At 32.9% G+C, this 11,817-nt stretch overlaps 1 protein-coding gene and 1 pseudogene across 1 annotated transcript; one reads left to right on the forward strand and one right to left on the reverse strand.

Moving 5' to 3' along the window:
• Positions 1-4,856: 4,856 nt before the first annotated feature.
• On the forward strand, positions 4,857-11,099 carry LOC110681682 (annotated as a pseudogene).
• On the reverse strand, positions 7,268-9,725 carry LOC110681692 (L-galactose dehydrogenase-like). The gene is made up of 5 exons (XM_021857831.1): positions 9,373-9,725; positions 8,644-8,872; positions 8,178-8,477; positions 7,919-8,047; positions 7,268-7,437 (listed from the first exon to the last, which is right to left on the reverse strand). The coding sequence occupies exons 1-5, from the start codon at positions 9,690-9,692 to the stop codon at positions 7,297-7,299; spliced, it is 1,119 nt and encodes a 372-aa protein (XP_021713523.1). The 5' UTR covers positions 9,693-9,725; the 3' UTR covers positions 7,268-7,296.
• Positions 11,100-11,817: the final 718 nt, after the last annotated feature.

An 11,817-nucleotide genomic window follows, 5' to 3' on the forward strand; every position in this document is an offset into this window, starting at 1 on the left:
GTCCAATAATAACTTTGTCTTTGTCAGTTAATTATTTTTTTTTTTAAAAAAAAAAGTCGGCATATTTTATCAACTTTGAGTAAATCTTGCTTCAATTTCTTCTAATTGATGTGGGATTATTGATGTTAGTGTTAAGTATATCTTGAAATGGAATAGTTAAGCAAAACGTCTATCACATCTATCAGTCAAAGTTTCTGATTATGCAACATCAATTTTGAACATTTGATCTTGTTCTTGGGTCATTGTTATACAGTTTTTAAAGCAATAAATTTAAATTTAATTTCAAAAATTATGTTGGATCTTATTGTATTAAATCAATGTTATTACGGAGTAGTTAACTAGGTTCTTAAGCCTTGTACTATAACGAGGGGATACCACATCGCCAACATTACATTGTCACTCCAACTTTTCTCCATATAAATAATTATCCTCAACTTTTATAACCTAATAATGAAGCGGGTATTTTGAAGTTATTTATGGGTACTTCCCAAAGGAAGAAGCCCAATACATTATTTAAGGGGGTCTTTAAAAAGACTCCCACCAATGAAATTAAAACTAATAATTTTCTAAAAATCTTGTCCAATAATAACTTTGACTTTGTCAGTTAAAAAAAATATTTAAAAAAAAAAAAAAAAAGTCGGCATATTTTATCAACTTTGAGTAAATCTTGCTTCAATTTCTTCTACTTGATGTGGGATTATTGATGTTATTGTTAAGTACATCTTGAAATGGAATAGTTAAGCAAAATGTCTATCACATCTATCAGTCAATTACTAAGTTTCTGATTATGCAACATTAATCTTGAACATTTGATCTTGTTCTTGGGTCATTGTTATACAGTTTTTAAAGCAATAAATTTAAATTTAATTTCAAAAATTATGTTGGATCTTATTGTATTAAATTGATGCTATTACGTAGTAGTTAACTAGGTTCTTAAGTCTTGTACTATAATAAGGGGATACCACATCGTCAACATTACATTGTGATTCCATGTTTTCTCCCTATAAATAATTATCCTCAACTTTAATAACCCTGTAATGAAGTAGGTAATTTGAAGTTATTTATGTATACTTCCTAAAGGAAGAAGCCCAATACATTATTTAGGGGGTGACACCCATCATTGAAGTTAAATCTTAATATTTTTAAAAAGTCTTTCCAATAAAAAATGTTAAATATGAGAATCACTAATTCTTAGAAAAAAAAAAAACAACTACCAATTCCTTCAGTTAGGTTGTGCTTATCCCACATTGGAAAAAAAAGGGAGTCAGCTTAATTCATAAGTCTATTACCCTATTGGACTTTTTTTTTTCATCAAGAGAAAACCTTAACCTTAGTAGTTCGAGTTCAACTTTAATTGACATTGACATTGACATTTCAACTAATTAGTTTTGTTAATATTTGGTAGGTTTTCAATATTTTGGAATTTGTTTTTGATAATCTTAGTAATTTTTTTAGACCATACAACTAGGGAAACTGTCGGTATGTGCTAGTCATCGAGCAGCTCCGATCACCATCCTCCGTTAAACAAATGATTGCACCAGCCACCACGGCCGGAATGGTAATACCCTACTTGATAGGCTAACATAACAACCATATTTTGTGGTGCAGTTTCATACTCGATTTATCCTTTTCCCGTCAAAAAAAGATCTATCCTTGAATGATTGAGGTCCTCAGCTTTGCGTCATTGATGATTCAACAACTAGCCACCAAGGTTTTATGGTGATGCTGAAACTTCTATACTATGTACTATTACTAAATACTAATGCATGGTAGGAGAAATGGATGCATTTATTGCATCCATCATGATTGTCTTACTAGACTAGCTAGTGACTGTAATAGAATATACCTTTGTTGTCTTTAACTTTCTATACTTTGATTACAATATGTGATGATATTTTATATTGTCACTAATAAACTCTATTTAAGTGATGATTACAAATGGAATTATTAGTAACAAACAAAAGGGGACAGATAGAGTAATAATAGAAGTTAGCTACGGTAAAATGGACCTTAATACTTACTATTTTTTGTATGAGTATTGAGAATACAAATAAGCAAGAATATAAATTTTTCGAAGGTGAAATTGGTGTTTTGGTGTGAACAAAATTTTTTTCCCTGTTATTATGCACTTTGGGTGGTTTGGTGTGAACACAAAAGTTAGCAACTTAGCATTTATATATTGTTCTGTGTAGGAGTTTGATTACAAATTTTATCACTATAAATGTGTCAAGGAGGGGAAAGAAATACGAATATGGTCTGATACACACATGTTAAAAAACAAAATATAAAGATAATGTAAACGAACAAATTAAATCAAGGGAAATAATGTTATATACTACCTCTGTTTTTTATTATGTGCAACAAAAGAATATTTTATGTCTCACAAATAATACCCCTTTATTGCACATAATAAGAAACGAAGGTAGTAGAAATCATTTCTTACACAGAAAGCTTAGCTAATCGGTCATGTGATGCTTAAATTAGTAGTGCAAACAGCAAACTTCGTTTGCCTAATATTACAAAGTTTTATTATACCCTATAACATTAAGTTAACCAATTTCATTATTTTTTATGAGTTGGACTGGAATAAGTTGGCAAATGTTAACCTAAAAAGCAAGCTAAGATGACATATCATTAGTCCATTACAACTCCTAAGATCCTAATTAATTATCAAAAACTCAATCGATCATACTCCGTAGAATATATTGGTGGCAATAAAATCTTTGATCTACGTACTGTCAAAAAAAAAAAATTAAAAAAAAAAAATAAAATTTGCGAGTACTAATATATGCTTACAAATCAACCATGAGAATAATCCTAGCTAGTACAGATACATTTATGTATAATTCAGACAAAAATGTATCTTAGCAGACTAGCTGCATCGTTGTATCCACATGCCTATGCAACAATTATGTCAATTCTTTCTTCAGTGACCATTGCATGATTTTTTCATTTTCCACTTAAAAAAAGTGTTTCTAATTACTTTGAATAGTATGAGCAATATTAACTTGGAAGTACCTTGATAATATATTAATATGTCGTACCCTCTACCTATATAATTGTTCTAATTTTTAATGTGGTAATAAATGAATTAAATGTCTTTTTCATAATAGGGTCTTACATGGTATCAACATTTTACATGTTTTATTGTTTTATCAATACTTGTATACACCTACTGTACTCGAACTATTTTTTAATTAAATAAGTGGGGTCTATTATTAGTCACCAGTCATGAGCTGATCCATTTCTTACCAGTTATTTTAGTTGATATTTTTTCCCTTTTTAATTTATACCATTAATGTGTTTGGTAAACATTGATTTATTTTCCGATTAGACATGTCACAAAATGACGTTAGCTATGCACATCACCTCAATAAAATCTACATTTTGAACCTTATTTTAGACAATAAGGGTAATGAGATGACCACGATAAGCAAGAAACTATTTTCTTCATGGCTTCACCCCTTTACGTGTGTTAATTTTATAAAGTAGTAGACTAGTAGGGCTCGACCATCTAATAATAATGCAATTATTATGAATAACATAGTGGTTCAGTGCTCTTATTTTAGAAAGAGAAAGGGGGAAAGGAAAGGATATAATATTTGTGACCTAGGCAAAAAAAAAAAAAAAAAAAAAAAAAAAAAAAAAAAAATCCCTTAATTAAATAGATTTTGGAGGTCCATTTTTAAGGAAGTGCAAAAAATCTTTCAAGTTAAAAGATTATAACATTAATATTTTTCCTGGCTAACCACGCAATGAACCATATCTTCTTTCTTTAATGTGGGGCTTTAATGTGAGACACTTACAAATCAACTCGGATTTAGGTACCGTGATAAATTTGGAGATAATATAAAATAGGCCTAGGTTATCCAAATAAAAAAGAGGAGAGTTTGTTAGAGATATGATATATCAGAAAATATCATATCTCTAACAAGAGTTTAATCCACAAATAAGGCTTATGAAGGTTACAAATTAAAACCAATTGGAGACAATAATAATAACTCCTCTATCTTATAAGGTGAAACAATATCTTCTTTTTTGCCTATCTATGTGGGACATTCACATAAGACATTACAATGAGTTTTAAACTTTTAATATTAAGCTTTTTATTTAAAACAAGTTTTAATATAAAGCTAATAAATTCCAATTGCTGCTATTATTGATGAATGAATATGAATAATTATGATTTTTTTTAATTATTTATTTATCTATTTATTATCCAAACCTTAGCTCTTCATTTTTATTTTCTTTCAATATTAGAGTTGAAATTTGTTATATATACTCGGATGCACCGTACACCGTACCCAACTAACCCAAAATAAGTTTATGTTCTTTATTTTATTATTAAATAAAAAACAATATTCAAAATGAGAATAAAATACTAATAGGTATACGATACACCCGAATGTATATCAATCTCTCTTTTGGCGGCGGTGTCCAACAAAATACAAAGTATATAGTTATTTGACATATATATATGCGTGTTTTTCTAACACTCCTCATTACTACTCGTAATTACGTATGAAGTGACTAGACTAAAATAAAATTAATGGTATGGAAGAAACTATATATAAGTATATAACTATATACTATATAGTCACTAGACATACCGTGTTTTTCTTTAATACTACTCGTACCTAACCTACTAATCAACCTCAAAATAAATTCCCTAAACACACCATTTGCATGCTAACCATAATATCCCTTTTCAAATTTAGGTTGACGTTGACAATTTGACTAAGTGAAAATTTGTACATAATTACGTATTATTATAGTAAAATATTGTTTATTTGAGCAACAATGTACGTATATATATGTATGCATGGCCTCGTCCTTACTATAAATAGCAAGCCAAATAGAAAATATTTAACACCACATACCACAACTAGATTTGAAAAAATCTCAAACTCTCTTTCATGGCATCTTCTCAATGTATATCAGTTCTAGAACTACAAAGTCCCATGGCAATGGGAGATTCAAGGGAACTAAATTCCCCGAAATTCGGAGACGATGACGGTGTGTGTATAACATGGCAAGACTTGTGTGTTACAGTTTCTGATAAGGAATCTAAAACTACCAAAAATATACTTCATAATGTCAATGGCTATGCCTGCCCTGGTGAGGTTTTAGCCATTATGGGTCCTTCCGGCTGTGGCAAGTCCACTCTCCTCGACGCCTTAGCCGGTATGTGTATATATAAGCATCATCTCTTAGCTTCCTACATATATTATTGCTAGAGAATACTATATATATAGTACAATACATAGTTAATAATGATGAATTATTTATTTCTATGTTATATTGTTTGTGCAAAAATTATTTTTCTAGGATATTAATTTGATAAATTGATAGTTCATCGTGCAAGATATGACAATTTTTGTAAATAAATATGCTACAAATTGATGAGTTATTACTTGGATTATTTCAGGAAGATTGGATTTAAACACGAACCAAAGTGGACAAATACTCATTAATGGCGCCGAGCAAGCTCTTGCTTATGGTACATCGGTATGCTTATTAGCTTCATCTTAATATATATATTCAGTCTTCACATAATACTACCTCCGTTAACTATTATTTGCAACAAAGAGGTATTATTTGTGAGATATAAGATCATAACTTATCCTTAAGCTAAGACTAAATTATTTCTTTATGATTTATGAATATAGGCTTACGTGACACGAGACGATATATTAATAACAACCCTAACAGTCAAAGAAATAGTGTATTACTCAAGCGAGCTCCAATTACCCTCATCCATGTCGAAATCCGAGAAGAGAAAGAGGGCAGATGATTGCATAAAGGAGATGGGATTACAAGATTCGGTTAACACTAGAGTAGGAGGATGGGGTGTTAAGGGTTTAAGTGGTGGACAAAAGAGAAGACTTAGTATTTGCATCGAAACGTTAACTCATCCTAAGCTTCTATTCCTTGATGAGCCTACAAGCGGACTTGATAGTGCAGCCTCATACTATGTGATGAGTGGAGTAGCAGGCGCCGAAAGGGCATACGGGCGGACGATCATTGCATCCATTCACCAGCCTAGTAGCCAAGTTTTTGAGCTATTTGATCATCTGTGTCTTCTATCTGCTGGTAAAACAGTATATTTTGGTCCTGCAGCAGAAGCAGCTGAGGTGAAAAATTTAGTTATCGCACTGTCTTAACCTCGAAAATGAATATACATACTGGATTTGTTAAGCTTACCTTATGTTTTATTTATACGTAGTTCTTTTCAGCGAATGGTTTTCCATGTCCGACTTTTCAAAACCCTTCGGATCACTTCCTTCACATGATAAACAAAGACTTTAATGAGGTATTTTTTTTTTTTTTTTTTTTTTTTTTTGTGTGGTTAAAATGATGGTATGTACTTATGCTAACATTTTTATTTTCCTTGTAAAAATTTATATATATATCTTGTGGTTTTTTCAATTCTAGGACATAGAGCAAGGCCTATCCAAGATATCAAAAGAAGAAATCGTTACCAAATTGGTGAACTCGTACAAGTCATCCGAGGGTTGCCAACAAGTTCAAGATCTAATTTATGGAATATGCAAAATGGTACGTAAGTGGTCACACTTGTACATAAAACTATGCTTCTATATATCATAAAACGCGATTTTAGGATAATTAATCGCCTGAATTTAATCTTAATTAATGCTTCACAGAAAGCAGAAAGGTTAGTGGTAGGAAGAGAGCGTGCTAGTTTCCTTACTCAATGCCAAGTTCTAACTAGAAGGTCGTTCGTGAACATGTGCCGCGATTGGGGTTACTATTGGTTGCGCTTTGCTATCTACATCATATTGGGGATCGGATTAGGCACCCTCTTCTTTGATATAGGACATAGTTATGGCTGAATTCAGGTAAGATTTTTAATATATTTTGTTACTATTTGTGGCTAAGCTTGAGACAATTAATATTAATATATTATGTGTTTCTTGACACAATAGTGTACATTTTACAAAAGCCAAAATTTGTTTGTTTTCAGGCTAGAGGGTCATTGCTTATGTATGTTGCTTCATACTTGACTTTTATGACAATTGGTGGATTTCCTTCCTTTGTTGAAGATATGAAGGTACAATTTTTTTTTATTTTTTTTTCGATTAATCAAGATTTTGGATTTGAAATTTATAATAGCTACCTACTACCTACCTGTTGTAAACGAGTGTTAAAGATTCTTGATAATGTTTGTTTTATTAGATAGCTAGTCTAATAAATAATTATGAGCCATAGAATAATAACGTAATCGATTTTGATTTAATTTATTCAGGTATTTAAAAGAGAGAGGCTAAATGGGCATTATAGTACAACTTCATTTGTGGTGGCACTGGGCCAAGTTTGATTCTTTATAGGCTTCAGGATGTTCTCTATTTCTGCAAAAGTTTTCTCATCCTTTCCTTCAGCTTCGAGTTCTAAAGCGGCAGCAACATTTTCCTCTACCTGAAATGTCAACCACGAAAACAAGATTACAGTCCACCGGCATTTTCATGTAATGTTAACAATCCAAGAGAATGTCATTCAGTGAGAGATTTTTCAAATCTGCTAAAAACTTGTAGTGTATGTATATTTCAGGACGGCTAACAGAATGTAATATGAAATTCTAAGGGTATAGTGTTCTTGCAACAGACTCCATACTCAAGTCTCAAGCTAATCAAGTCTCAAGCTAATCAGAAAGCTACAACTGGTGTTATACAGCGTTTTTCCCTGAGACTACCTTGAAACATCAATCTCATAGTTGATTGTTGATAAATTAACTTGTGCTGTATATTGATATACTTCACAAGGTGACTATACAAGAGAACCGTTTTCTAAATAACTTCGCAATCTATAGTCTTGATTCGAGCAGTTCGGGAACAATGAGAAACATTAAGCTTCTCTACTTGAATATAAATAGGGTGATAAGGCAAATAGGAACACTGACCTGCCTAACAGAGTTCATGCCAACAAGGGTAGTAGAAATGTCTTTGTTTGACAAGCTGTACTGCAAAGCCAACTTTGAGATATTCTTTCCATTCTCCTTACAATATTCAGCAGCAGCTTTACATGCAGCCTGCAAACAAGAAATCACAAAGATAATATGAATAACGGAAATTTTTGAATGACAACGGTAAGTCCATTAAATATTGGACGGGCATAATATCTTGGTCCGATTACTGAATATTGATGAAATAGATATAAACCTTAATCTCTGTTGAAGCTGGATGCCACTCTGGAGGACCATTTTCGGTATGAAGCCCCATTGAAAGTGGAGAAGCATTGATCACACCAACACCTTTGCTCTTCAAGTACGGTAGCAAATCTTCCAAGGTCGAGTCATTTACACAATAGTGGCAATATGACAGAACAACATCAATTGTCCCAGGTGGAACTCGGTCAAGAACATACGTATATACTTCCAATGGAAGTGCAGTTATACCAATGAACCTAGTCTTCCCAGACTCTTTAATTTTCTGAAGGGCAGGAATCGTCTCATTGACAATCTGCATAACAAAAAACAAATGACCACAAAGTGAATGCAGATAGCACTCGTAAACCAGGTAGACGGATGAAAGTGATAGATATAGCTATGATAATATTTGTCGCAGATTAGGATAGATATTATCATAACTATAATATCTATCAGAAAGAGTGACCCTGAATTCGAACCTGACCAAGAGAACCGAATTCAATATCATGACATTGTAATATATCAACATAATCAAGTTGCAACCTCTCTAGGCTTTCATCAATGCTCCTAGTAACCCTTTCAGCACTAAAATCAAAGCCTTCGGCATAACGGCCGCACTTAGTTGCAACAATGTACGTATCTCTAGGTGCACCAAGTGCTTTCAAACACTTACCAAGCACCTTCTCCGACAATGTGGCACCATAGTACCTAAACATAATCAAATGAGCTCAATTGACAAGTCTCACAAAAAAGGATTCATCTTTACAACATATGATATCGACTTCGAAAAAATGAGGCTGGCCGCGCAATGCAGCACAACATTGTCACTTAGGTTCCATCCTAAAACCAATTGGACGTGACATAAAGTGGGCAATAATCAGTCCACGTTTCCAATATAGATTAAATCAATGTTCACTAGATTTGTCAATGATTTATTGCATAGAATAGACACCTAAACTATCAATTGGATTACATAAAATCAAATACTGATTAATTCTGTCAAAACCATTTTAACCCCAGAACAAAATTTCAATTTTTTAAGACAAATATAAAGGATTATGAAAAAAATTGATGCCCCACATAAATATCACCAATTAATATCCCAACAATTCCAAATAAATAAGCTTGAAGATAGCAATAAAATTGGGGAGAAAAACAAAAAAAAGGGTCATTAAAAAGAAATGAAATTAATAGAAAGATGAACTTACGGAGAAGTGTCAAAGAAATTGATACCCAAGTTAAAAGCTTGAGTAACAGTAGCAATGGATTCTTCTTCAGAAACATCACCAAAGACTTTGCCAAGAGGAGAAGCGCCGAAACCCACACAACTGAGATTGAGTCCAGTTTCCCCAATTCTCGACGCTCTAATTTTAGGTGGGTATTCATTGCTATAATATGGGTTATTGGAAGGGATGTTTTTTTCGGATGATGAAAGATAGGTGAGATGGAAATTGTAAGCATGCCAAAAGTGAAACTCCCGGGTCGCCGGATTAGTTTTTACACGCGCGTTGCGTTTGGTATGACTCATGAGCAGTTGAGGTCCTATTTTTTTGAGCTCCTAAACAAGTAGAGTATTTCAGCGGATCAGCTTAAAAGAACGGGATCTTATCTAACACACGAACATATTCTTAATTATAGGTATTAATCATGTTATACATTTGGGTGTGTAATTAATAGTTATAGAATATAGTTACACCTAAATGTCAAATTAGCAATTCATTTCAAACAAATACATTAGGTAACTGAAAAATAGAATCCAAAGACCAAACGTCAAATTAGCAATGCAAATCATTCTTTTGTAGTATAATTGGTATATATTTTTTCTTTGCAAATTTATGTGTTGGTAAATGATGTTGGTAAATGATATAGTAATGTATAAAACCACAACAATATAAGCGCCGCTAAAGTTGTGCATCTGTTTATAACTAAAGCGCGTTGAACTTCGTGCCGTGCCGTGCTTGACTTCGGGCCGTGCCGGGCTGCGCCGAACGGCGGGCCGTGTCGGGCGGCACGCGGGCCAACCCGGCCCGTGCCCAGGTTTACTGGTGGGCAATACTCTGTCATCCGTACCATTCTTGCTACTAGTAGCCCTTATTCCAGGAGCAATAACATATTTCTTACCAGGACTTCAAAAAAGTTACCATAACTTTTTATACTTCATACTACTACTTTTTGCTTGTATGTTGTTGGTTGAAAGCCTAATGATGATAATTGCAAGTTTAGTCCCTAATTTTCTAATGGGAATCATCACTGGTGCTGGAGTTCAAGGCGTTATGTTGTTAGGTGGTGGATTTTTCCGGTTACCCGACGATCTACCGGACGTTTTTTGGCGATACCCTCTTTACTACATCTCCTTTCACAAGTATGCATTTCAAGGATTGTTTAAGAATGAATTTATAGGGTTGGAATTCCCTAGTAGTGAAAAAAGGCATTCACATACTATGATTTCAGGAGTTAAAATCCTCAAAAATACATGGCAAGTTGAAGATAGTTATTCTAAATGGATTGATCTTGCTATACTACTTGGTATGGTGGTTTTGTACCGTTTGTTGTTCTTAATTATTGTCAAGACTTCTGAAAAGATCAGACCTTTGATCAGAGCCTTGATGAGAAGATCACAAAAGCAAGTGGTTCAGGTTGACTATTAGAAGGGATTCGATCTCAGGTTTTAAGTGTATCTTATATTGAAGCATAATGTATAACATGACTATTAGAAACTAGAGCAAATAAATTTAATTCTTAGTGAATGGAGTTTTTATTGGAGCACTATATAAGAGTATGGACTTGTATGGTTATAATTTTAGATACAACAACCAATGCATTTAAGTCCTTTATAGTCTACATAGTTGTTTTAAAATTTAATCTCAACATGTGCAATTTATGTTGAAATTAATTTCAACTCGTGTTATTTTGGAATAAAGTTAGTACCCCAAATGTTAGGTGCTTGTTGTTTGCTTGTGAGCCTTCCCTAGCTAGTTCCGCCATTGAATTCTCCATTGAAGCTGCTTATGAGCTTTCGCTTTTAATTTAATTAACATTATTACTTGCCCTACCTTTCTAATCCACTTCCAAATATGCCCCCCACGTAAACTATGTAAATAGTTGAAAAATACCCCGAGATAAACAATACATATTATTCACGTAGCTTGGTAGCTTATTTTAGATATGTAGCAAATATTTTTGGGAAATTCCCATTGGCACACCCGTGGTTTTGACTTTTCCCATTGATACACTCCAAAATTTTTGTCTTTTCATTGGTACACCCATGGTTTGGTCTTTTTCCCAACCGTGATTAACACCGTTAAAAAGTATTTCATTAAGTTAAAATAATTAAGGAAAAGACTATAATATCCCTTTTAAACATTTAATGTCTCGATTTGCGTGTCGAAAATTGTTCGGTTAAAGTTTTGGGAGTCCTAGTCGTTAAGGATCCAAATTAACCTCGAAATTTGCAAAAAAAAAACACAAATGTCTCATATGCGTGTCAAAAAATGTCTCGATTTGTGTGTCTTTACTTTTTTGTGATAATAAATATTCGGTTAAGGTTTTAGGAGTCATTTTGACCCTTTATGGTTCTAAATCGAACTCGAAATTGTCAAAAAATTAACAAAAATATCTCATTTTGCACGTCATGATATTTCTTTTTTGTTTTG

Source organism: Chenopodium quinoa, unplaced genomic scaffold, assembly GCF_001683475.1.
Source record: "Chenopodium quinoa cultivar QQ74 unplaced genomic scaffold, ASM168347v1, whole genome shotgun sequence".
NCBI lineage: Eukaryota > Viridiplantae > Streptophyta > Magnoliopsida > Caryophyllales > Amaranthaceae > Chenopodium > Chenopodium quinoa.